This window comes from Falco biarmicus, chromosome 12 (genome assembly GCF_023638135.1).
Source record: "Falco biarmicus isolate bFalBia1 chromosome 12, bFalBia1.pri, whole genome shotgun sequence".
Classification (NCBI taxonomy): Eukaryota; Metazoa; Chordata; class Aves; order Falconiformes; family Falconidae; genus Falco; species Falco biarmicus.
The window spans coordinates 19,280,853-19,304,617 of record NC_079299.1 but is presented as its reverse complement, the minus strand read 5'-3'; the positions used below and the strand labels follow the sequence as shown (position 1 = coordinate 19,304,617).

At 34.5% G+C, this 23,765-nt stretch overlaps 1 protein-coding gene across 1 annotated transcript in view; it reads right to left on the bottom strand.

Annotated features, from left to right (window-relative positions):
* Positions 1-23,765, bottom strand: part of KIF6 (kinesin family member 6) — a 158,356-nt gene that overhangs the window by 94,347 nt on the left and 40,244 nt on the right. Inside the window, 3 exon segments of the mRNA XM_056357424.1 lie at positions 11,110-11,213; positions 15,232-15,318; positions 19,591-19,734. Of these exon segments, the coding sequence (XP_056213399.1) occupies positions 11,110-11,213; positions 15,232-15,318; positions 19,591-19,734 (335 nt within the window).

The window sequence follows — 23,765 nt, the reverse complement described above, 5'->3', positions numbered from 1 at the left end:
ACAGAGAATAAAAAAAAAAATGGAATACTGACTGTACATTTCCTTTTTCCTAACATATATTAGATAGGTAGATCTGCTTGCTAGGTGATTCGGAAGCAAAGGAAAATACAATTCTACAAGAAGAATATCCTTTTCTTTCTCCTATTCCTGACTCAAACACTTTATTGTATTTATCGTTATAAATACTCATTAAAATAGAAATAAATCTATGGAATGTATGAAAACCTAAAGAACAGAATTACATAAAATAGAGCTGTAAAAGATTTAAGAAATTCATATAGGACATCTATGGTTACAGCTCAAACACATTTTTTCTAGTCAAAGCATCAGGCACAGGCTGTAGTCATCCTCCCATCAAAAGAGGCAGAGTGAGAACACCCTTCTTGTAGGTGAGGGAGAATGGACAGGGCTTTTGGTTTCATTCAGTTACCTTGAACAGACTGATAATACCTTTCTCCTTAGCAATAATAATATCTTCTGAGATAGTCACCTAAACTCTGTTCCTTAGTTATCTACCACAGGAATGCATATTAAACAGTTTTTCTCCAACTAAAGAATTTTGCAAGAACAGTCAGCAAGAGGCAAACCAGAAAAACACATAAAATAGCCCAGCACTGAACAAAGTTGGGCCTAGAAGTTCAAGAGGAACAAGAAACCCATAAAGTACAAGAAATCCAGAAAACCCTCTAGCAAATCTTTAGTTGCCTACTCAGAGTCATGTGTATGTGGCAGAGCAAAGGTAATGTGAAATCATGAGGTGAAATAACAATGTTCTTTTTCTTGAGGACCTTTTCCAACTCAGTCATAGTAGAATAACTAAAAGAACATAGGAAACAAAGTATTTTTGGTCAGTTGCTGTTGCTCAGTCCTGAGACCATATACTTAGACCTCTTAGATAGACAGCATGTTCTATTTCCTGGAAAAATTGATAAGTATAGTTTCAAAAAGACCTGAGCTGATGACCAGCTTCTCCTATTATGCCAAGGATAATGATTAATATTTCCATGCCTTTCCAGAACAGAAATTAGGAAATAAACCTGCCCAAAGAAGGGAGTTTTGTAAATGAACTTGCAAAAGGAATGAGCATGCTTGGCATGGGATACATAACATACATTAAAAATTTCTATATTTGTGACTGAGCTTTTCTTCTCCCAAAACATCCCAGGCTGAATGTTAATTTTCCCACTACACCTATTGCTAAAAGTCATTAGGAAAATAATTTTGAAAAATCACAGATGTACATGTATGTAGATTCTATGACATGGTTGAGGGTACCAAGGTACGTCATAAACTAGAGGGGAGGAAAAAAAGCCCAAGACGCTTTTGTTGAAGCTTATAATGAAAACCAGCTAGGATCAAGCAGAAAAAAATTAAATTAACCACAAAACATACAAAAGCCCCTTCCGCAGTATTTACAAACTTTGTTGCTAGCAGTATGAGGTTTAGGTTGGGTTGGGTTTTTTTTTTTCACTCTTTCTTGACTTTATTTATGAAGAGTAGGCACTACAGCAGCGCTAGACTTTTTTGTCATTATATAAGAGATGGACTGCAGAAGAAATAATTTCCTGTTTTGGTATTCTATCTTTTTATTACCAACTTACAAAACGAGCGTATTACAAGCACTTTGCAAGATACCCATCAGTATCAAAAAGTATAATCTCTCAAGGAAAATTAAAATAAAGATAATCAATGCAAAGATCAAGTAATAAAATAACAACACAAAGCCTAGTAACAAATACTTCTCACTCACTGGAGAAGAAACCTGAATAAAGAGATAGTCTCTATACTATTGTCTGGAGATCAATACCAGGAATTCTATTTCACACTGGAGAGTTCTTTATAAAAAATACTTAGCCCCCAGTCTTCTCACTGCTTAGCTTAGAAAGTCAAAGTACACTCAGCTTGATAGGAAAAAGCAATGATGGAAACTGAAATTCAATAGATACCTAATTATGGGTTTAGCTACAAACGCAGAATTTAAAATTACTGAATTGCTTACAAGACACACTTAGTTGCTTCAGTGGAAATATGCAGCATGTATCTTTATTTCAGAATTTGATATTCTTTTAACGTAAGATGGTCAATTTATTTAAATTTGAGGGGATTTTGTTATACTGGTGAGTTACATCAGAAAATCTGAATCTGAACTAGAAGTACCTAGCCACAAGACACTTGCACTGACAGTACTAAACAAATATAAAACACCCCTAAAAGTATATTTTAGAAATGCTAAAATCTCTATGTCTATGTAGAAATAATTATTAAACTAATAGTCTGTTATTTATTGTAGTTAATAACATAAGCAAGCCAGCTGCTGCATTCTTCATTAGTTTCAGCTTACTAAGGCACTCAGTAATGTTTCCATGCAGAATTTGTGCTAATCAAATCTGGAGCAGGGATAATCATAGCTAATTTCACGTGACAAGAAAAAATGTTTAAAATCAGTGTCAGATGAAGATGTCTTTCCTAACTTCTGGAGATCCAAAATGGTTCCCTTTTTTTTCCTTTTCTGTTGTATGTTGTTAGGCAAAGGAAGTTATAGACCATTAAATATTTATAATTTAATGTTATTAAAGAGGAAGCCTAAAAAGGGTATTTTTCATACATTTCTATTCTTCCTTTTAGGACTGTGAGGTTCTGCCCTAAGAATAGGAGGCCTAACTTATACTAATAAGAGCAAGGTTGTGTTGAAGCCTGTTTGCCAGAACCCTGCTGTATCAGGAAGAATAGTTTTCCCAACAGAAATTCCCCGAAGGAGGAAAAATATGGAAGTATCAAACAAAGACCCATTTTCTGTGAAAAACAGCAGTAAACAAAGAACAGTGTTTTCTTTCTCAGTGCTCATTGGGGGAAAAAAACCAAACCAAAACAAAACAGAAAACATAAGTAAAAGAAAAAAAAAATTCTAAGTCAATGCCAAGGGAACAGTATCATGTCATTTCTGAGATTAATTTAAAACTCTGTGGTAGTGGTCTTACACATACTAAGAAAGTACAAAAGGAAAATATTACAGTGCTAATCCAGGTGAGTTTGAAACACAACACCAGGCTGAAAACACAAGCTGTGTCAAGCACAAGTCTGTTCTCATACTGATGCTGGGAAGAAAACTCACTGTCAAACAGTTACAAACAGTTGGGATAGAAACCTGTTAAACAGTGCTCTCTGGTTAGTGACTGTGAATCAGTCCCAAATTCTTGCTCTAGCATTTCCCTCTTTATAGTTTTTTTTGCAAATATAAACACACACTGAACTGCAGCTCACAGACAGCTTTTACCTTACCAACGATATTTTTCTCCTGTAACTTTCTGCCCTTCAGGAATTCTTTTTTAATGAAGCCTGCTTACCATTTAGACCACACATAAATCACAAAAGTTTTCTATTCACATTACTTTAGATTTCATGCAATTTTTCTGATAGTGCTCATCTAATCATTCTGGAGTTGCACTGTGCTACTTCAGTTTTACCCGTTCATTAAATAAGACTTCCATCCTTTTAAAAAAAATCCACTTCTGAATCAGTCATATGTTTGCATGAACAAAGATGCAAATTACACAGCTGAAACGCATCAGAGAAGCACTCCTAGCCAACTGAGAGTATGTTTTTAAAGTTTACAGCTCTCAATAGCTTGCAGGATGCATGGTCTCAAAACACAGATTTGGAAGGACTCATTTTGACCTTGCTTCATGTGCCATGATTCATTTCTGGGAGAGCTTGCCTTTTAACCCCTGATCACTGACACTGTATATTATGTATCAAAATTAAGTTCACTTAAAGACCAATTAATTTTGAGTGTCAGCTGTGAACTTTGTGACAAGCAAAATGGAAATCCAAGTTTATGAAAAATAGGCTATAAACAAAGAAGCTACTGAAACACTTGAGATAATCAGGGAGGTTGCCTCAATTAAAGAAATTTGCTTACCTAGACATTTGCAATAGCTTTCCTATCAGTAACATACTCCATATCAATTTTTTCTTTATATCTTAATTTTGAAAATTATCTTTAATAATGATGCCTATGTTATTAAAAAAAGTAACTCCACATCTCCACATATTTCTTATCTAAAAATGCATGAAAGTTGAAGCAGAATTGTCATTATATTTAGTAAGTGTGCATCAGTATGGCAGGACCATAGAGATGCTAAGCAGCAAGTTTTATCAAGAGCACTATGGAGGACAGGAGAAAGAAGGGAAAGTATCTCCAGGATTGTTGCTAACAGCATGACAAAGAAGACAAAGTATCCAGAAAAAAACTATTAAGCTTTAATTTAACAAATGTGTGCTAACACCTGGGTGAAATAATAATAATCATGGTAACTAAATAACAGAAACAGCTATCTAAGCCTTTGAACAATTCCTTCAGTAGATATTTGTAAGAATACTTTTATTAACATAGCCTTGGAATTGGCTGCATTGATTTGGTGCAGTCTTGAAGCAGGGAAGTAAGAGCACTAAGTCCTTGAGAGTCTTCTGTGTCTAGAGTCTGGAAGATTTTTATACTTTTTTTCACTTTAAATATCTATATGGTGCTCTAACAACTGAAAATAAAATTATTACAGGACAAGAAAGACAAAGATCCCCTTTCTGCTACTGATTGCAAAGAGATGAAAGTCTAAACATAATACAATTCAATATGAAGTGTTTACATGTGTATGTATGAGGAAGTTGAGTAATAGTAAAGTTGCACGCTACAAATTCACTGTGAGCTTCTGTTTCAGCCTGTAAACTGAAAATGTATTCTAAGCCAGTCTATAAATAATGGTATTGAGTTATACCAGCAACTGTGTTTTAAGAAACAAAGATATGGGTGAAACTAAATTAATTGTTGCAGGTGGCTGAACTTCTGTGTTTTTTGAGGATTTGGGTAGGGTTTTTGATGGAGGTTTTTTGGTGTCTTTTGTGGGGTTTTGTATTTTTTGGTTTGGTTTGGTTTTGGGGGGGGTTTTCCCCCTATTTAGGAAATTAAAGGTTAGGTTCCAAGACACTAGTTGCTTCTCAATGTCATTCTCAATGGCATAATCAGTCAGACAGATGGAAAATGAACTGACTCTTCTGTCAGACATTCCTCCAGCTAGGCACTACAAATAACTGTAAGACAAAACGCCAAACACAATATTCTTGATGGGGTAAAATGAAACAGAAGTAGATCTGCAAGAACTTCAATAAAATATGCATTTTTTTTTTTTTTTTTATTGAAAACTTCCTCCCAAATTATGTATAAAAAAACCCCAACAAACCCCACCAAAAAACCCACACAAAACCCCACAAACTTTGGGGGCAATTTTCTAATATTTTCATTGTCTTGTTTTCGTAGTTGATTCTTGAAAGACAAAGAATAGTCCAAAAATGATCAAATTATTTCATATAGCTAGGCAATAGCAAATTGAATGAGAATAAGGAAATGTAAACCCTAATACTGATTTTTTAAATCCACTGACCTGACATTTCCCTTTTTTGTCTGTACATTAATCTGTGCACCCCTGAAATAAGCAATCATACCAAGTTATCTAACAGATTCACAGAATATTAGATTGTGAACTATACAGATACTCTAGAAATCATGCACAAGTCCAGAATTTTTAATCCAATGATATTATATATATTGGAGCTGATCCTGTAAAATGTTGACTTAAACTCCTTAAAAGCCTCAGATAATGAGTTGGAAAGCCTCAGAAATACCATTGGAAATCAGCTGAAAGCAAAGTACTACAAACCTAAATTATTCTTGAAAACAAATGCCTCAGATTTTCAAAATTTTACCACTGCTGTAATTTGAACCTCTCAAAGATGATTTTGGAGATTTCTTTATATATATAGAAGTTTGGAAAACTTCTGGCCTTTGAGTTGGTATAATGAAGTGAATCCTATGATACTTCCACAAGCAAATATTATGACCTTTAAACTTTCAAGTATCTTTTAAGTCTGCATGGATAGCAATTCTCTCAAATGGTGAAAATAAAGCTTGTGAGTAAGATTTGAATAGTGTTATCAGTAATGTTCCTGAAAAGGAAGTGATGATAGAGCACAAAACAAAAGAAAAATCAGTCCAAAATCAAGAAGTCATAAACATAGTAAAAATTTTAAGTTCTCATGTTTAGAAATGTAAAAAGAACAGGTGAAAATAGAAAACAACAATATGGTAAATGATTTACATGTATGGGGATAAACTAATTTTCAAAAACATAGAATGTTGGCTGGTTTTTATTGGTCTAATATGAACACGTTTTTTAGACCAAATGGTCTTTCCTAACTTTCTATTCCTAATTATCAAATATTTACAGTAAGGACCAAGTGCTTATAAAGCAGCTAATAACAGAGCTAAAGCACACTCTTACGTATTGATAATGAGTAGAAATAAATAGATTTTTGAATGCCACATGCATTTTGTTACTACTATAGGCAACAACTAGGATTTTTATGCTGCCACTTTACATAGGCAATAGGCTGTCATACAGAAAGACTACCTAAATTCAAAGCTGACGTGAAACATTTAGAGTTTTTTTTCCAGTTCTATCAAGTTCAGTTCCTGGAGGGTAAAAATTTTAAGAATAGGGCCTCTAATTTCGTAAAGCAATCAAAGAAAAAGTATACACACAGATTACACATTACATACACAAATACTCGCACTACACAGTACGGAAGCATACACCTATTACAGATATAATCCCCCTTTGTTTTTTTATTAGATATATGTGCAAAGCCATTTTTGCTACCTCCTTATGTGAGGAGATTCTTCTGAATTAGATGGCTACAATGTGGCAAACAGATGCAAAGAGTTTCTACACAGTTGAAAATCATTCATTCCAATGATGAAACACACACAGATCTGAATCTTTGTGTCATTAAGTCGCAGGGAGATTTGGCATGGCCTAGAAAAGGAACAGGACTGGTTTATACAGGGAAAAAAATATGCCTACATTAATGCTACACATGCGTGTTGTTTGCAGAAAGAAGTATGTCAAGTCGCTTGCCGAGCAGATGATTTCTTTCTTCAACAGCACTTTATAATAACAAACCAAAAGCACATACATAAAGAAATGCTGCTCAGTGCCAGCTAGTATTTGTGGCCATAACAGTAGTCATATTCTAATCTCTAGAGTATATGTAAAAGTAGCAAAAGAAAACTAAGCTTCAGTTTATCAAATTTAAAAAAAAAAAATATCTCCTCCTTCTAAGGAGAAGGTATCAAGAACTTAACATAGGACAAGGATGAAAACTACTTAGGAAGTCAGAAGGACTCATATGGATGAAGACCAAGACACTCCTACAACACAAAAGAAGTAGTTTTGAAAAATTTGTGTTGTGTCACTTACAGTTATTAATTAGACTTAAAAACTCAGAAGAAAGAGATTTTCAGTAAGTACTTAAACTGCCAAAAGATGCAAACAGGTATTTAGTGGTACTTTCAGAAGCAACTCAGCTGACCAAGTATCCAACGAATTTCAGTGAGGTTCAAAAAGCTGCTATGATCAAATGCTTTTAAACATACATCTTTGGAAATTGGCTCCAAGATTTTTTTCAAACATCTAAATAATCAAATTCAGCTATGCTATCTTTTCCATTTGGGTTAAACCACAGCATCCATACATCTCACTAGCCTGAGTTATACTATATTACCTTTCTTGAAACCGTGTGACATTAGATGACTGCTATACTTTTGAATATTAAAAAACAGGACAATAGTATCAATAGTAAGTAGCCTCCTCCTCCCCCCCATTAAAACAAACTTGCTAATCTTTGAACGACACTTAAAATTGTCTTTAAGTAGTTTCAGTGTACAAGGTCAATAGTTTAAATAAGATATTTTAAATAAGATATTTTTTTTCTAATTTCAGTTTCCTTGGAACAAGATAGCAAGATCAAAGAAAAGTATTTACAGTTATTTGAAGCATCCAGCTCAGGTACCTGCGTTGGGAACCTGAACTTCCTGTGCTGCCACTCAAGATTTTATAACATGTAATAGAAAAAATGACCTCTAGAGATATCCATGGATTTAATAGCATTCTAAATCAGGCATCTAAGTTAGATGTTGATGTGAGATGTTTTAAGACTACTTTATAGTTAAGGTAGTTTCTTTTCTCTTTAATATTGCCTACAGCTTATGTCAGCCTTCTAACTTCCACACAAATCCACTGTCTGCAAAGCTGTGTTGACATAAGGCAAGGTAATATGCTTCTATTTCTTTCACCTTGCAACTGATACTGAACACTGACATCAGCAAATAATAACATTTGCTCTGCTTTGTAAATGAAACCATTTGTTCAACAGCTTAAGTATGAGTAACTGTTAAAGCTCTATATTGTACAACAGTGCAATATTGTTAATACCATGATAGCATACAGATGTCACAATGTTGAAACAGAAAAATGAAAGACAGAAAGAAGTAATGAGAAATCCAGGACATGAGTAAGATGAACAATATATAACTGTTGAAGTAAAAAATAGAAGCGTCTGTAATAACATACATATCTGAAAGAAATAAGGTAAAGTTATTAATAAATTAAAGTGCTAAGCCAGTACTTCCGGTCCTGTTTCTAGAGAATTCCAACTGGCAAAGGCTCTGGAAGCGTGGGTGCTCTGGAACACAGGACCTTGATTTGAAATCCTGACTTTCTGGGCACACATTGTAAATTGCTAGTGAGCTCATTTATAACAAAACCAAAAAAAAAAAAAAAATCCCAAATGATTCAAACAAAAAGGGCTCTCCCTTTTACTTTTGGCATGCTTCTCAAAAAAAAAAAAAAAAACCAACCAAAAAAAAACCCACAAAAAAACCCACCCAAACAAAAAACCAAACTGTTTGAAGGCCTTATATTTCTAAAGCACAGTGCAGAAGCCTGTAAGAGTACAATTTCCTACTATTTGGGATGTATGATGCTATTTTCTACATTTTTAAAAATTTTTTACTAAACAAGAAACTAATTCTTTAGCTCAAAGAAATATTTAGAGATCAGCCCTCTACAGCTGAGGAAGTAGATGGTATGATCCAAAGCAAGCAATTCAGATTTTGGAAGCATTTTATGAACTACATTCTGAACCACTTATGTAGTCTAGCTGATTTTTTTTTATGCTGTGCTTTTTAAATAAACAAAATGAGAGCAGCAGAATTCATGTATGTTTAACATTTATGAGAATAAAATAATAAAATCAAAAAAATAGCATGGTAATGTAAATGCTTACCATTTAACACAGAATTCTGAAGTATGAATTCCAGACAGCTGTAGCTTCATTCACAGGACTGATAAGTTGTGTTGTGTTATAATTTGGCATTCACAAGAAAATTGAAGAGCATTTGTTTTTCATTTTGTTTTAAACTGAGTGAATGACAATGTGACATTGTAGTGATTATGAGGAAAGCCCATTTGACAGATGGGTTTTCTCCTTCCATTAAATGAATAATATAAAAAAAAAAAAAATATCCCTGAAGAAACTTCTTTGATTTAAGTGAGAAAACACCAGTGAAGAATGAACTACAGCTTATTCACATACTAACTTCAAACATCTAGCAATTTTAACTGCATTGAGCAGCCCACTGATTTCATTTGGAATGCCCTGAAAGTAAACAAGTGGAATGAAGCTCATTATTGCAAGAAATGTTTGGCATTTCTTGACTTACTAAGTCAAGAAACATACAAAATATAATTTTAACATAACGTTAATAGCTGTTTCCAGGGCAATCACTAACACTATTCCCTGAAACATAAGTAGAAAGAAAAAGATCTATGCGTTACCATAACCATTCTATTAGATTGAAAAAACATTATTGGATATACACATGTGCCACTGGATCCAGTTTCGTTTTGGCATCCATCTTCTACTGAAAACTGCCTGAGGTAAACACTTGTGCAGACAAAATAAATATGTACTTAGTGCATGGAGTTTTTCAGTGACATGTTTTGTACCTTTGATCATCTGTGTTCAGAATCAAAGAACAAATAAAAAGTCACAGAATACTTCCAAAGATTAATTTTGCTCTGACCTTCCTTGAAATATGTATCATGAATCAGAACAAGAATTAAAGCACACCTACTTTTGATGAGACGATGAGACTATATTTGGTAAGATTCCTCCTTACTAGTTAATTATTTGAGATTCATAATAACCCGAATTATGATTTTCTTTCCAGCATATTAAAAAAGCATCAATTTAAAAACAAATTATTATTCTGTCTGGAACCCCCTACAGCACACCTCCCCTAAGAATCGTTCTTGTGTGGTGACTCCAAATGAATCACAACACAGTATGTTGCATTATCACCCTATACCATTTCCCCTGGATGTCAGGGGAATTTGTTTAGCACTGGTAGTTTTCTTCCAGACCAATTCCAAGAGAAATTAAAATAAGACTAAAAATTCTCACAGCTTCAACTTGGTTACCATTAATATACTAACCAAACCAAACCAAATCTCTAGGCAATTACTACTTTCTTTCTACAGATGAGGCACAGAGATTTAATAGGTCCATTCCACAAAATCAATTAGCTTTTCAAAACTGGGAACTGACTTTCATTATTGTGAACATTTAGACCTAAGTAAATATTTCTACATTATACATAGAAAATTCTTACATGCTGTACTGATTTGATACAAAAAGCTTTAAAATTTTACAAGAGTTATGTGAATTAATTATGAATTTTCAACAGCATGCACAGTAAAAAATTTGAATATTTGGCTTTTAGGACACTGATTAATTGTGTATCAGAAATGCAAGGTTTCTCTTGGCCTATGTCAAACTAACACTGCAGCAGGATACTTCTCAGCAAAAAAAAAAATATTTCTTGAATTCTACTCAGGTTGTATATCCAGTTTTGAAGGAGACTGTTGTGGGTTTTTTTATTCTGCACTATTATACAACACTTTTTGCCTGGCATCTGAAAGGCATTCCCATCCTTTGCATTTACTTCACTTCCTCAAAGCTGAGGCTGCAAAAACATAGCCAGCAGCCTCATAGAGCTTTTCATGAAAAATTGCCATTCTAACCTGGCACCTAACTTCACTTATTTATGCACTCAGAGACATTTAAAACTCTGAAATGAATGTAAATATTTATGCCAACAAACTGACGAAAAGTAGCACCACAAAAGAAGAAAATGAAAACAATGTAAGCCATTACTGAAGTAGCTCTTCTTGTGAAAGCTCTGATGTTCTTTGCTTGCCAGTCACCAGCACCAGCTCATCCTTCAACTCCTGGATCTCCTTTTTCAGCTGGACAATCATCTACAAAGAGCAAGGCATAAACCAAGCATCACCTACAAATTACTAGCTAGTTTATGATTTTTGCATTACAAGGCTGAGTTTATGGAAATACTATACTTTGGTTTCCTCTTTTTTTTAAACATCTTTTTTAAAAAAACAGTCCAAATGCCTTAAATATATCAAGCACTACTTTTTTTCTTTTCCATTTATAAAAACAAGGATAGTCTTCCAGACTCAGTAAATTCTATGTGTTAGAAGACATGGTTGTACAGAAAGAGTTCAAAAGATTATTTGCAAAAGAGAAAAATAATTTGCCCTAGGAGTAAAAAAAGCTTTCTGACTCATTAGTTTTGCTTATTAGTATTGAAAACACATTTAAAATAGAACTGATGTCTGTGTTAGGGAAAGGCAAACTACACACCAAAAGTGATTATTTTTATTTTTTAATTTTTTTTTTACTTTCCCTTTAGAAACAGAAATTCCAAAACAATATCTTGGTATTTTAATCTTAACTTTTCTTCTTTTTCATGTAACATTCCACTCTAACTAGAATTATAGCATACTCTAATTGTAAGATGTATCAGTTGCTAACAACAAACGAGTAGTATAAATCAACATAATGAAATCAGATTGTATTCATGAATAGTAATGACTGAGAAAGTGACTTGGAGAACTGTACTAGATTTTTAAATTCTCATAGCTCATTATTGGAGCCTGTACTTTTGGAAAAGCATATGCATAAAATGATATTTTAGAAATCACTGGTCTCTCAGGGCCAAATTCTACAAAGCAGGGACAATATGCAAATCTCTAAGTCTAAAACATGAATGAGCAAGTTCTTGGATACTTTATGATTGGTCATTTTAAAGATGCATCACTTCATAATGGCTCAAATGGATCAGGAGTCCAATGATATTTCTAGATGGCTATGAGTACGCTGATTCCATGTGCAAAATAAGTTTCCAAGAGAAGAAAGTTTTCAAGGAAAAATGAATCATTCTTGATTGCACACACTTTCTAGAAATAAGATTGTTCAAATGGATGACACATTTTCACTGGATGTTAAAATTCCTTCAAACACTTGTATTTCTTTTAGTGTTTAAATTTAACCATGGCTTCTTAAACTTTGAATGAGTATTTTATGTTAAAAATCAAAATATCCTAAACATACATATAATTATTTATTTTAACTCTAAACTTACTGGTAACACATTTGTTACTATAAATATGAAAGGCTAACTTACAATCTTTTATTGAAGAATCTATTAAGGTAGTGAACTGTTAATTACAAATGTTGCAAGAGTGCTTCAAGAATGCCACAGGCCAAACATTTTAACCCGATTTTAGGTTGCCTCCCTCTGGTGTCACTCTCTGATGTAGTCTGTGCCAATTACAGATCTAATAAAATTTGGGGCTCAAGTACAGTATGGCAGAAAGCTGAACTGGCAGAACCATCCCTGTTCAATGTTCAAATTTGTTAGCATAATTAACTTCAATCTGGCAACAACAGAAATATTATTTTCAGGATATGGATAAAACATTCCTTTTCAAGATTAAGACAAAAAGAATCTACAGAGGCGTAATATTTTCGTTTCTATTTTTAAATAAATACCAGGGGAGATTAGATTTAATTCAGGCTCAAAAGTTTGGTTTTCAGTTTAAAACAAATCCTTTGGTCATAAGTGAGAGAGGTTCAAAGCTGAGTGACTGAAAAAGTATGACAGAAACAAGCTCAATGTCTTAGTAAAATACAGTCAGCTCTCCATTATGAAGAATAAAGTTTACACAACACTCAGACTTCACTCAGATCTATCCAGAGGTATTATGCATTCCTGTTATAAGGCATGCATTCAATTTACAGATGATAAATACAGCAAATAAATGGCATTTGATTTTATGAAAGAATAATTTAAGTCCAGCTTTTTACTGAATAATCAAATTGCATCCTGGGAATATAATTTAGGTAGTCAAGATGGGCAACAAATTACACAATGAGCACAGAACCATGTAAAGTCTAGGTACCTGTGTTCCCCTGCCTTTTCCACAAGAGGGGATGGTTTTCTAACTCTCACGAGTCCACTCTTGCTTTACTTGCTAAATGATCCTGCAGAGCGAGACATACCAAAATTGTGGAGTATAGCTCCACAGGATGTAGTAAATATTCAGGAGCCTGCATGTGTTCCACCTCAATCAAAGGCTTCTGTGGCCATGGAATACATGTTTTGCATGATTTGCTACTATAAAGCCTACACAGGAAAGAGAAAAGAGGGCAGACAGACAGAAATGAAGTTGTTCAGTGTCTACTGGGTTTATTTTTTGGCTGCTCTTATTTGTTGATTTTAGTTTTTTGTTACGTTGTTGCTGTTAGAAACTGTTTGGAAATAAACATAGAATAATAATAAAAAAAACCTGCAGAAGAACTGACAAGAATCCCCTATTCCCTTCAGACTTCAGGGACAAGAGAAAATAAAAGCACAATCATTAACATTAACTGAAATATGTTAATTACTATCACATAACAATGAATGAAATAATCAACCATCTAATCCCCAATTTTTAGACAACAAATGCTTATGTTATATAATCTAGAATTCTACAGTCTAGCATTCAAGGGCAAAGCATTTCCTAGCCAGTTCAGAAGGTCATATGAGAACAAAATACATAAAACTTGTAATTAAAAATTAGTCATGAGTAATTTAGAAATTCGGTAATGTTTTTGCTCATTAAAAAGAATGATGCTGTGATTAGTATATCATAAAATACAGGACCACTGAAAGTAGAGTATTTCATTCAGATTTTATATTCTTTAGGAGTGAATATTTCAATAAAAATTCATAATTATGTCGTTAACAACTACATTTTAAATATTATCTGTTTATATATAAAGAGAATAATATAATAGCTAACATGAACTAATTTTTCATTTGCTGTCTTTGTGACAAAGACAGAGGGTATGCTGAAATGCATCCACAGTTCTTTCTTCATTATATCCACATATGCTGCTTTGGTACAACCAGTGTAATCTCAAACACTTCCCAAATCAGAAAACATCTTTGATATACAGCATGCAACCTAGCTGATCCAGTAGCTATCATTATCTGCAACACTATGTTGAATTAATCAGTCCCTAATAGGTGTACTTATTATTTACAAAGGAAAGAAATTTCCCAGGTAATGCAGAAAATTACATTAAATAAACTAACAAAGACCTTAATATAGTAGAATTTACCACTACAGAGCACAGTTTCAAACAGATCTGGTATGTAACAAGCTAGAAGCATATAAAATCTTTCACAGGAAAGACTAATCCAATACTAAAAATAAAATGCATTTTTGTCATGCACATTAAAAGAAGAAACTTGTTTTCTTTATGTGGCACTGCTTTGTGCTTTACCAATGTGGATTATTACCTCTATTCTCTGCACTTCCTAAACCTCTAACCCATTCTGCAGAGCTCCTCTGCTGCTCTTTGGGATGCGAACATCAGCCTAATGCTTCAATATGGAAATCCTATTTTTGCATCTCATTTACGTGTCTTCCTTTTTTCCTAATGGTAACTTTACAGAGTTCTTTCTTCCTAGCTAAAATATTCCTTTGACCAATCTCAATGAAGGGCTGTGTCTGTATGTTTCTTAACTTTTTAATACTAATTGTTTCAGTGCAGTAGCATGCTACCTTCAAGGGACTAGCAGATTTTTTGTGAGCTTTAGGGACATCCAGTTATCTGTGACTATGATTTACAAACTAACACCCTAAAAGAAGCAGCACAAAGATGATAATGAAAGTGACCATTGCTCCTCAGACGCCTTAAGAGCTGAGAAAGCCTTTAGAGGTTTTATAAAGGTCCATTCAATTATAATTATGTCCAAAAGAAAAATATAAAAATAGTAGTTATTTTATAGAAAAATTTGGAACATGAATCTAAAAACTATTTAATGGGATGATTCAGTATAAAATTCTCAGCATCCATTTGACTGTTATTGTTTACTAAAACTTTAAACAAGCAATCTCCTTTCCTCTGCTCCCAGACAACTCTTACCAATCTAGGGTCAATTTCTTCATTAAGAACTGCTTCATTCTTAATAAGAGCAACTCGTTGTGCAAATCTGCAGGTTGATATAGATTCCTGGAAGAAAAAACAAAACAAAACAAAAAAGAGAGAGGAAAAAAAAATTTCAGTTAGCTTTGCACCAGGTAAGTCAGACAGACCGCTAATTAAGACAGCAAACTAAGTTTTTATTTTTTGTATATTTTACAGACATTTCACATTCTAAACCAACAATATTCAAGGGAAATTATGTTAGTATATGAATGACAGTGACATATAGAACTGACAAATCGTAGTACATGTTCTATTGACCCAGTCAATCCCCTGATCAACTGTGTTTCAAATGAGTCCCCAGCTGGCAATAAAGGATAAGGCAGCCATACTACTCAGAACATAAAATCTTTTGAATTATGAGAAAAAGAGAAAATTAACTAAGACCCCTTTTTTAGTGAAAATGGGACTAGAGAAGTGTATGTAAAAGAAGCTGGGAAAAAAGATGAAGAAGGGAAGAGAGGAAGTCCAGGATAAATAAGAAAGAAACTGGGAGATTTGGAACTAGAAGGCATATAGGAGAACTATGATACCAGATAAAAAAAACAAACTGTCAGATGAGCTAAAGTGGGGCACAGGAAGAGATGAAGGAATTAAAAAAAAAAATAAATTATACAATACTGAGTTGTGGAGAAAACTCCGTGACAACCAGTGTATACTCCCATCTAGGGCACAGAATAAATTTGAGGATCCCTAAGTATTGTTCCCTCCTTAGAGATCAGCTGATACAGAAGTTCTCTTGCAGGGTCTGGCATGTATCTAATGAATCAAAAGCTAGCAACTGTTCTCAGTTAGCTCAAATTAAAAAATACCATTCAGGAGTCTTAGAAATTCTAGTGATAAACTGTATTACAAAATTTTCTGAGATGCTTAAATCTGCATTTAAAATGTAAGAATGTACATATAACCCCTACATTAAGAGAACTTTACTACTGTTATAAACTTGTATTTCAGAATCAAGGTCATATCTTCAGTTTTCAGTCCTCCAACATATTAAAATACTAATTTAAACATACGATAATATACTCTTTTTTTTCCACAGGGCTTCTGCCTTTTTTCAGTCCTTGGAGGGGTGGTATCTGAATTAGCTACGTAATGAAAGATACTAGGGTTTATTGCCAAAGATATAATATATAAATGTAGAATCAAATAAGTCTTCAAGGAAAGGGAAGGAAGACCTTACAACTGAGAGAGCTACACACAGTCTTAGCTGGACTCTACCTTTGCCTCTGCTGTACAGTTTCTGTGCCATGATGATGTGATTTTAAATAAGTTCTATACATATATTAAGTACAATTATATGTACAATACATACATAATTTTCCACCAGATCACTTTGCCCTGCTTAGTGTGAACCATATGTTAAATTAATGAGTAGCTAATGTTCAATGTGTAAGCTTCTGCTATATTTATTCTATGCCATCAAAATTATAATCAAAGCTGACAGCTACTAATTTCCTAACAACTTTTTCTGCCATGCTTATTAGTACAGTACCTGAAGGTTTCACAGAAATTAATCAATTAACTCTCCAGGTATTGCTTTGCTGCAAGTATGTGGAATGACTACACTTAACGGAAGGGAAACTGAAGTCAAAAGTACCAAAAAAAAAAAAAGATACTTGATTATTGTCATTTCATGATCATCTGTTCAAAACAGCTTCCATTCAGCTTCAGTTACAGCTATAATAATTAATGTATCTACAATTCAGAATCAAGATCTTTCAAGCACTCCGCAAAACTAACACAAAAAATGCAATGTAGGTGATGTAAGAAATTGTATACAACCCTGGTAGAAGTAGGATTATAATCTAGTTCTCTAGGATAACATTCTGTTTGTGCTTTTCAGATGAGTGGCCTTTCTTACTTTGAATTCTCTGCTTCATTGCTTTCATTGCAAGAGACAAAGCTAGGTCCTTAAGAAAGTAGCTTTTACTATACAATTTCAGCTCCTACTGGGGGGGGGCAATTCTATCTCATGCTTCCTTTGTGAATGAAACATATACCCAATGGAAAAAAGCAAGCAAACAAGCAAACCAAACATAATTATGCATAGTGACTCACAAAACTCCAAATTATATTTATGCAGCTATCCTAATTCTGACATTTTTTAATGTTTAGTAATTGACTTAACATCTGTCTTAATATTATACCAGCTTTTGGGGAGCAGGGAAGGGATTTTGTGAAGGTCTGTTGTGTAGATGGTATATGTTAAAGCAAGAACATGAAAACTGTCAGTAGCCTACTCTGTATAATTGCTTGGGATAAATGCTCCCAAAATACAAAACCTAGATTGCAGTGTGAGATACATACACCTGATGAATCGATATACAAAAGAGTGCCTATCCCACAGAGCCTAAAAAAATTCATTAACAAACTTACAGAGACGTATTTGTAACCAGCCATCATGCTTGCATAATTACATGTTTACAAGTCTGAACTATCTGTTTTCATTTAACAGCAAAGTCCATTTTCTCAAGAAAAAAAATTCAACTAGATGAAGTACAGTTTTAGTATAATGTTTTCCGCTGTATTTCAGAACAGTCTTGGGCTTAATAGGTGTTTTTCCCTTGTTTATTCACATTAGAATGTTTTGATGTTATGAAAAACCAGGAAACAGATTATAAATGGTTTTAAGCAGGGTTCTATGTATTCATATTGCAATGTATTTTAGAATAGAACAGAATAAACTATATCAGTTGGAAGGGACCTACAACAATCATCTGGTCCAACTGCTCAACCACTTCAGGGCTGACCAAAACCTAAAGCATGTTAGTAAGAGCATTGTCCAAATGCCTCTTAAGCACTGACAGGCTTGGGGCATTGACAGCCTCTCTAGGAAGCCTGTTCCAGTGTTTGTCCACCCTCTTAGTAAAGAAATGCTTCCTAATGTCCTGTCTGAATCTCCTCCAATGCAGCTTTGAACCATTATCACACATCCTGTCACCAGATTCCAGGGAGAAGAGATCAGCACCTGCCTTTCCACTTCCCCTCCCCAAGAAGCTGTAGAGAGCAAGGTCACCGCCCCTCAGCCTCCTTTTCTCCAAACTAGACAAGCCCAAAGTCCTTAGCCGCTCCTCAAAGGATGTGCCTTCCAGCTCTTCACCAGCTTTGTTGTCCTCCTCTGGATGCATTCAAGGACCTTCATGTCCGTAAATTGAGGGGCCCAGAACTGCACACAGCACTGAAGGTGAGGCCGCACCAACACTGAATACTGTGGTGTAATCCTCTCATTTGACCGGCTACTTGTGGTGTTTGATGCACCCCAGGGTGTGGTTTGCCCCGGCTGCCAGGGCACCCTGCTGACTCTGCTGACTGAGCCTGCTGGCGAGCAGCACCCCAGATCTTTCTGCATGGCTGCTCTCCAGCTGCTCCTCCCCCAACTTACACTTGTGATCAGCATTACTTCCTGGGTACAGAATCTGGCATTCAGACTCATTAAATTTCATCCCATTAATCATAGCCCAATGCTTCAATCTGTGCAGATCCCTCTGCAATGCCTCCTGCCCCTCAAGAGAGTCAACAGCATCTCCCAGTTTGTTATCATCAGCAAACTTGCTGATGGTGCATTAAGCTCCTGCATCCAGATCACTGATAAATGTATTAAACAGAACTGGCCCTAGGATTGAACCCTGAGGAACACCGCTGGTGACCAGTCACCAGCAGATGTAGCCCCATTCACTACAGCCCTTTGATAAACATTACAGCTCTTCTGGCAAACAAAGAGAAGAAAACATCCCTACATATAGTTCCAGGGCAGGAAATTCGTGAAGGGAGACAAAAGTATTCAAAACATTTCGAAAAACCCCAAATCACCCCACTCCCTCTTCCTGCCAGCGAACTCTCCAGTTGTCTACCATACTCAAAGAAATCGTGCCTCTAAAGAAGTCTACAGAAATTCTGCCAAGGCTTTCAGTGTGATCTATAGCCTACTTACAGATCTTGCCAATATGTCCTGTGAAAAAATCCTTGGTAATGCATTTTTATAACTCAAAGATGTATTCATCAAGAAAACAGTAAATAAATAAATAAAAGTTATTACTAGGTAGGTGCAAGTTGTTTCCCAGCTGCTCCTTGACTCAAGATTATCTAGAAAAAAGCACATTTCCTAAAGGATTTGTCTACATCTTACTGCGATTTCCACTGATAAAGTCATATCCTGGAAATAAAGTTAAAGTATTTTCATTTAAGGATAAGTATGAAAGTTTACACACTTGAATTGCAAACTGTAATAAAAGCCAAAAGAGCCAAAAGATCTTTAGAGAAGTGAAAACATTTTTGCTGAAAATAGAAATAGCATACATCAATGTTTCTTTTGTCTATAGAGAGTGTTGCTATCATGGTAGTCATGCAGTTTCCTCCCAAACTGTCTCTTAGCACTGAGGTCATCATAGAATTTCGGTAAGGAATGTGGGACCGGTTTTTCTCTGCAACAGCAATTATTACCTGAAACAATAGTAAAAATGGAAAATACTTTTAAATTTACATGTCTATTCATGATTGACAGGTAAAAAGAACTTCTGATACAACAAAACTATGCTTATATACACAGTTAGCTGCAAACCCACTGATTTTATTGAAGTAATTTCAACTTAAATTTCAGTGTGTTTATATGTCTTTGTAGGAGCTGGACCTGAAAGACCAAATAAATTTAATTTTATCATACCTTCACTTTACAGCCTCTCAGCTAAGTGGAAACTGAACACAATAAACTAAAAAGCACAGACTTTCCTAAGACACAGAAACTTACTGAAAATCTTCCTTGTATTTTTTTCTATCATAATAATAAAGTATGGGTAGTATTAAAGTAAAAACTTCCTTAATATTTGCTAAAGCATGTATTCAAAATTAGAGACCTTAAAGCACGTGATTCTTAAAAGGTTCTGTATTTATTTCCTAGAAAATGTCTTGAAAAGTAAAACACAAATAAAAGGGTGCATGATTACAATGTACTGCTGGAAAGAAATAATTCAGTTTAGAATATATAAGCCCTGGCCAAAAAGGAAATGGTACACCTACTATTCTCATTTTCCCTTCTCAGCTGTTTACATTATGGGACCTAATTATTATTAAATAAAAAGCTAGATTACCTCATGATCTGTTGTGATATAAAAGATTTGAACTGTTATCTGGCCAAGGACTGTACTGAAAAACTGTACCTATATGAGTTGTGTAAGCTATTCTAAATGGTTGGGAGCTATTTTTCCTTTAATAAATGTTACACACCAGCATATATTTTGTTTATGCTACACTTAAGAAAATAGTTAATTTAGAAAATTTAGTATCAACTTTTTTGTTGGTACTAGTTTCTCTTAATGGTCTTCAGAAAGATAAAATTTCTTATTACTTTAAATCTTACACTGGCAGCCCTGAGAGGGACAAATGCATAATATGAAAATTACTATCTTGTAAAGGAAACTGGAAACCCATTCCTGGATCAAGGTTTTCAAATCTCATTTATTACAACTTTTTAGATGGAAATACATTGTATCTCTGGTAGTTTATAATATTGCATAAAAAACTCATAGTAGTCTAGCATATACTTTAATAAGCACATTCTCAGTCTCTGCCACATAAAGACTACGATCTGGATAGACAAGATAGGAAAAGAGACAGAGGGAAGATATGTTATTTCCATTAAAAATGGGAACTGTGTTACAGAAAAGCTACTTGTTTCTGAAGTTCATGCCGGAAGTCTGTAGCCCAGGTAGAATCTGAAGCCTCCCACACTGGCACTGAAAGGCTGGGACCAGTTCTCATGACGCAGAAGCCACTGTACTGTCATGTGACAGACTCACATAACACAGAAGATGATGGTTTTAAGTCCCTTTAGTAAAACCTCACCTAAACCACTAAATCAATCTCTACAATCCAATCAAGGAATCTTGAACAGAAAGAGGAGAAATCTGAAGGAGAGGGAAATCATGTTCTTTCACAAAGTGACAGAGACCACCTGTACATGATCTGAACCTGGATCTACTAACAGAAAACCCCAACTGTGATAATCAGAAAATTGTCTCACTCAAAGGTGTTATTATCCTTTCGATATTAAAAAAAAAAAAAGAAAAAAAAGATTTGGGCTTTGGTTTGGACAACATATGCTTGTCTCCAGTATTTGCTACAGGTCTTGCTGGAAATAATTCACCAAAACACAGATAATTTTATGATTATCTGATTTGCTAATCAGAAAAAAATGCAGGTGTTTGACTTCAAATTATTGAAAATTTCCTGTTTTCTCTGTTACTCTAACGTCAGTATATGTTCATTAGGAAATAAAACCAGAAAATTATGTTTTCTATAGGATGTGAATAAATCTAGGATTTGATGGCTGGCAGTGATTTCAAATTTTATTAGCAAAAACTCTGGTAGGTGTGGGTAGCAATCATTCACTAACAAATAAAATCTTCCAGCATCCCCCAAATGGAGCATTTGTTAAAATAACAGTTAATGGGCATATTCATCACAGCAGCGGGAACATTGTATTCTGCTATTTTGGGGCAATACATATAATTTTAATTCCACTATAGTGTCAAATCATGTGGCTGTATCACTGTTAATTTATAACTCTAAATTTGGTCCACGATGCCCTATGTTGTTTATCACAAGGGAGCATCTACACGTATACAAAAATCCCACAGTTGTAATTCCAGAACATGCTACTACATCTTACAGACAACAAAAACTACCCTGATATGGTAGTAGGGACTTTTAAGAGTACCTATGCATCACATTGCTGTGGACACTAAAACTGAACTGTACCTACTGCCATCAGCTACATCACACTGTCTCAACTTCAATTTGCTCTAGTTGGTCCCTTCTCCCAGGTAACAAGTGACAGGACAAGAGGAAACAGCCTCAAATTATGCTTGGGGGGGGTTTAGATGGGATATCAGGAAAAATCTCTTCACTGAAAAGGTGGTGAAGCATTGGAACAGGCTGCCCAGGGAGGTGGTGGAATCACCATCCCTGGAGGTGTTTAAAAACCGCGTAGATGCAGGGCTTAGAGACATGGTTTAGTGATGATTTGGCAGTCATGAGTTAACGGTTGGACTTTATGATCTCAAAGGTCTTTGCCAACCTAAATGATTCTACAATTCTAAGCTGATTTGGAGGAATCCTTGCACTTTAATATTAGACACTGTAAGGTCAGGATTGAACGGTACAATTGCCACTGAAGAAAAACTTATTTTCAACCATCTTCAGTGGTCTTTTATTCAGTATTAGAAAACATTTTTATTACCAATACACAATCCCAGACAGAACCCAATGTGCTGTCTCCAACTTTATTCTAAACTAAGTTAGAACTTGCATTGCAAAACTAATATTTTCTGCTTCTACAGCACTCCAAATATATCTCAAAACAGACAACACTGATTATTAAATTCAACCTCACAGAAGCTCATGCAATGTTGCATTATAAATACATAAAATCATACAGTAAATAAGAAGGATCCTGAGCATAATCTGTATGATTCTGAAGAGGTCCATTGTAAAAGCACTTATCCTTATGACTTCCCTTAAGTACAAATTAAATATGGACATTTTACTTCAAGGCAAAATTTAAACAAATGGGGGGTATAAAGAAATATCAGCATAATAGTAAATAACTGATTGCCACCTTTTGTGACAAGCTTTTTTTGACAGATGAAATACCTCTGATCATAGTTTAAATGAAATTTAAGAGATTTGTTCTTGTTAACAGAAAAACAGACAACACAAAAATGAAGAATATTCTTCCCAGTAAGTGGAACAGTCAGTTATATTTCCCAATCATAATATTGAAGAATTTTCAATTATAGACACACACAAAATTTTATGTTTTAATGGGTTTCCTCAACTGTAAATTTTACTAAATAACACATATACTGGAGTATAAATTAAAAGGGACAAATCTGAATACTGCACTTAATCATGTTATCCTCCCCCCACCCCCTGCCCCTTATTTCTCCCATGAAATGACTTGATATATATATATATACAACTTGATATTGTTGTATATAAAATTTTTTAAAGAAGCCTTAGGAAAAAATCATGTAGTCTCCAGCAGAATTCCAAAAAATAACAAATTTCTGGCAACAGGAACAGTGTTTACTGTGCTGTGAAAACAGTATTATGTATTCAATCTTAGAAGGAACTTAATTTCTCTCACAGGTGTGAAGTCTGAAATCCACACTTGAAAATCATCAATGATTGCAACTTAATAGAGCAACATCCATAAAAAAGATTTAACTGATTTTCAAGTGTTTCTTAACCTTGCTTGGTGTTTTATAGCATCACAGCAGATAAGGGAGACATAAATGTAATGTGCACTGACTTTTTGTAAATAAGCATAAATGTCTTTTAGCAATGCCACAAATACTAAGCCAAAAAGAAATACCTGAAAGGAATGCTATCAAAACCAGAAAATACCCATAAACCTGGTGAAAAGAATATATACTCGAAAAGAAGTTATCGGTGAGCGTGAACTGCCTTCACCA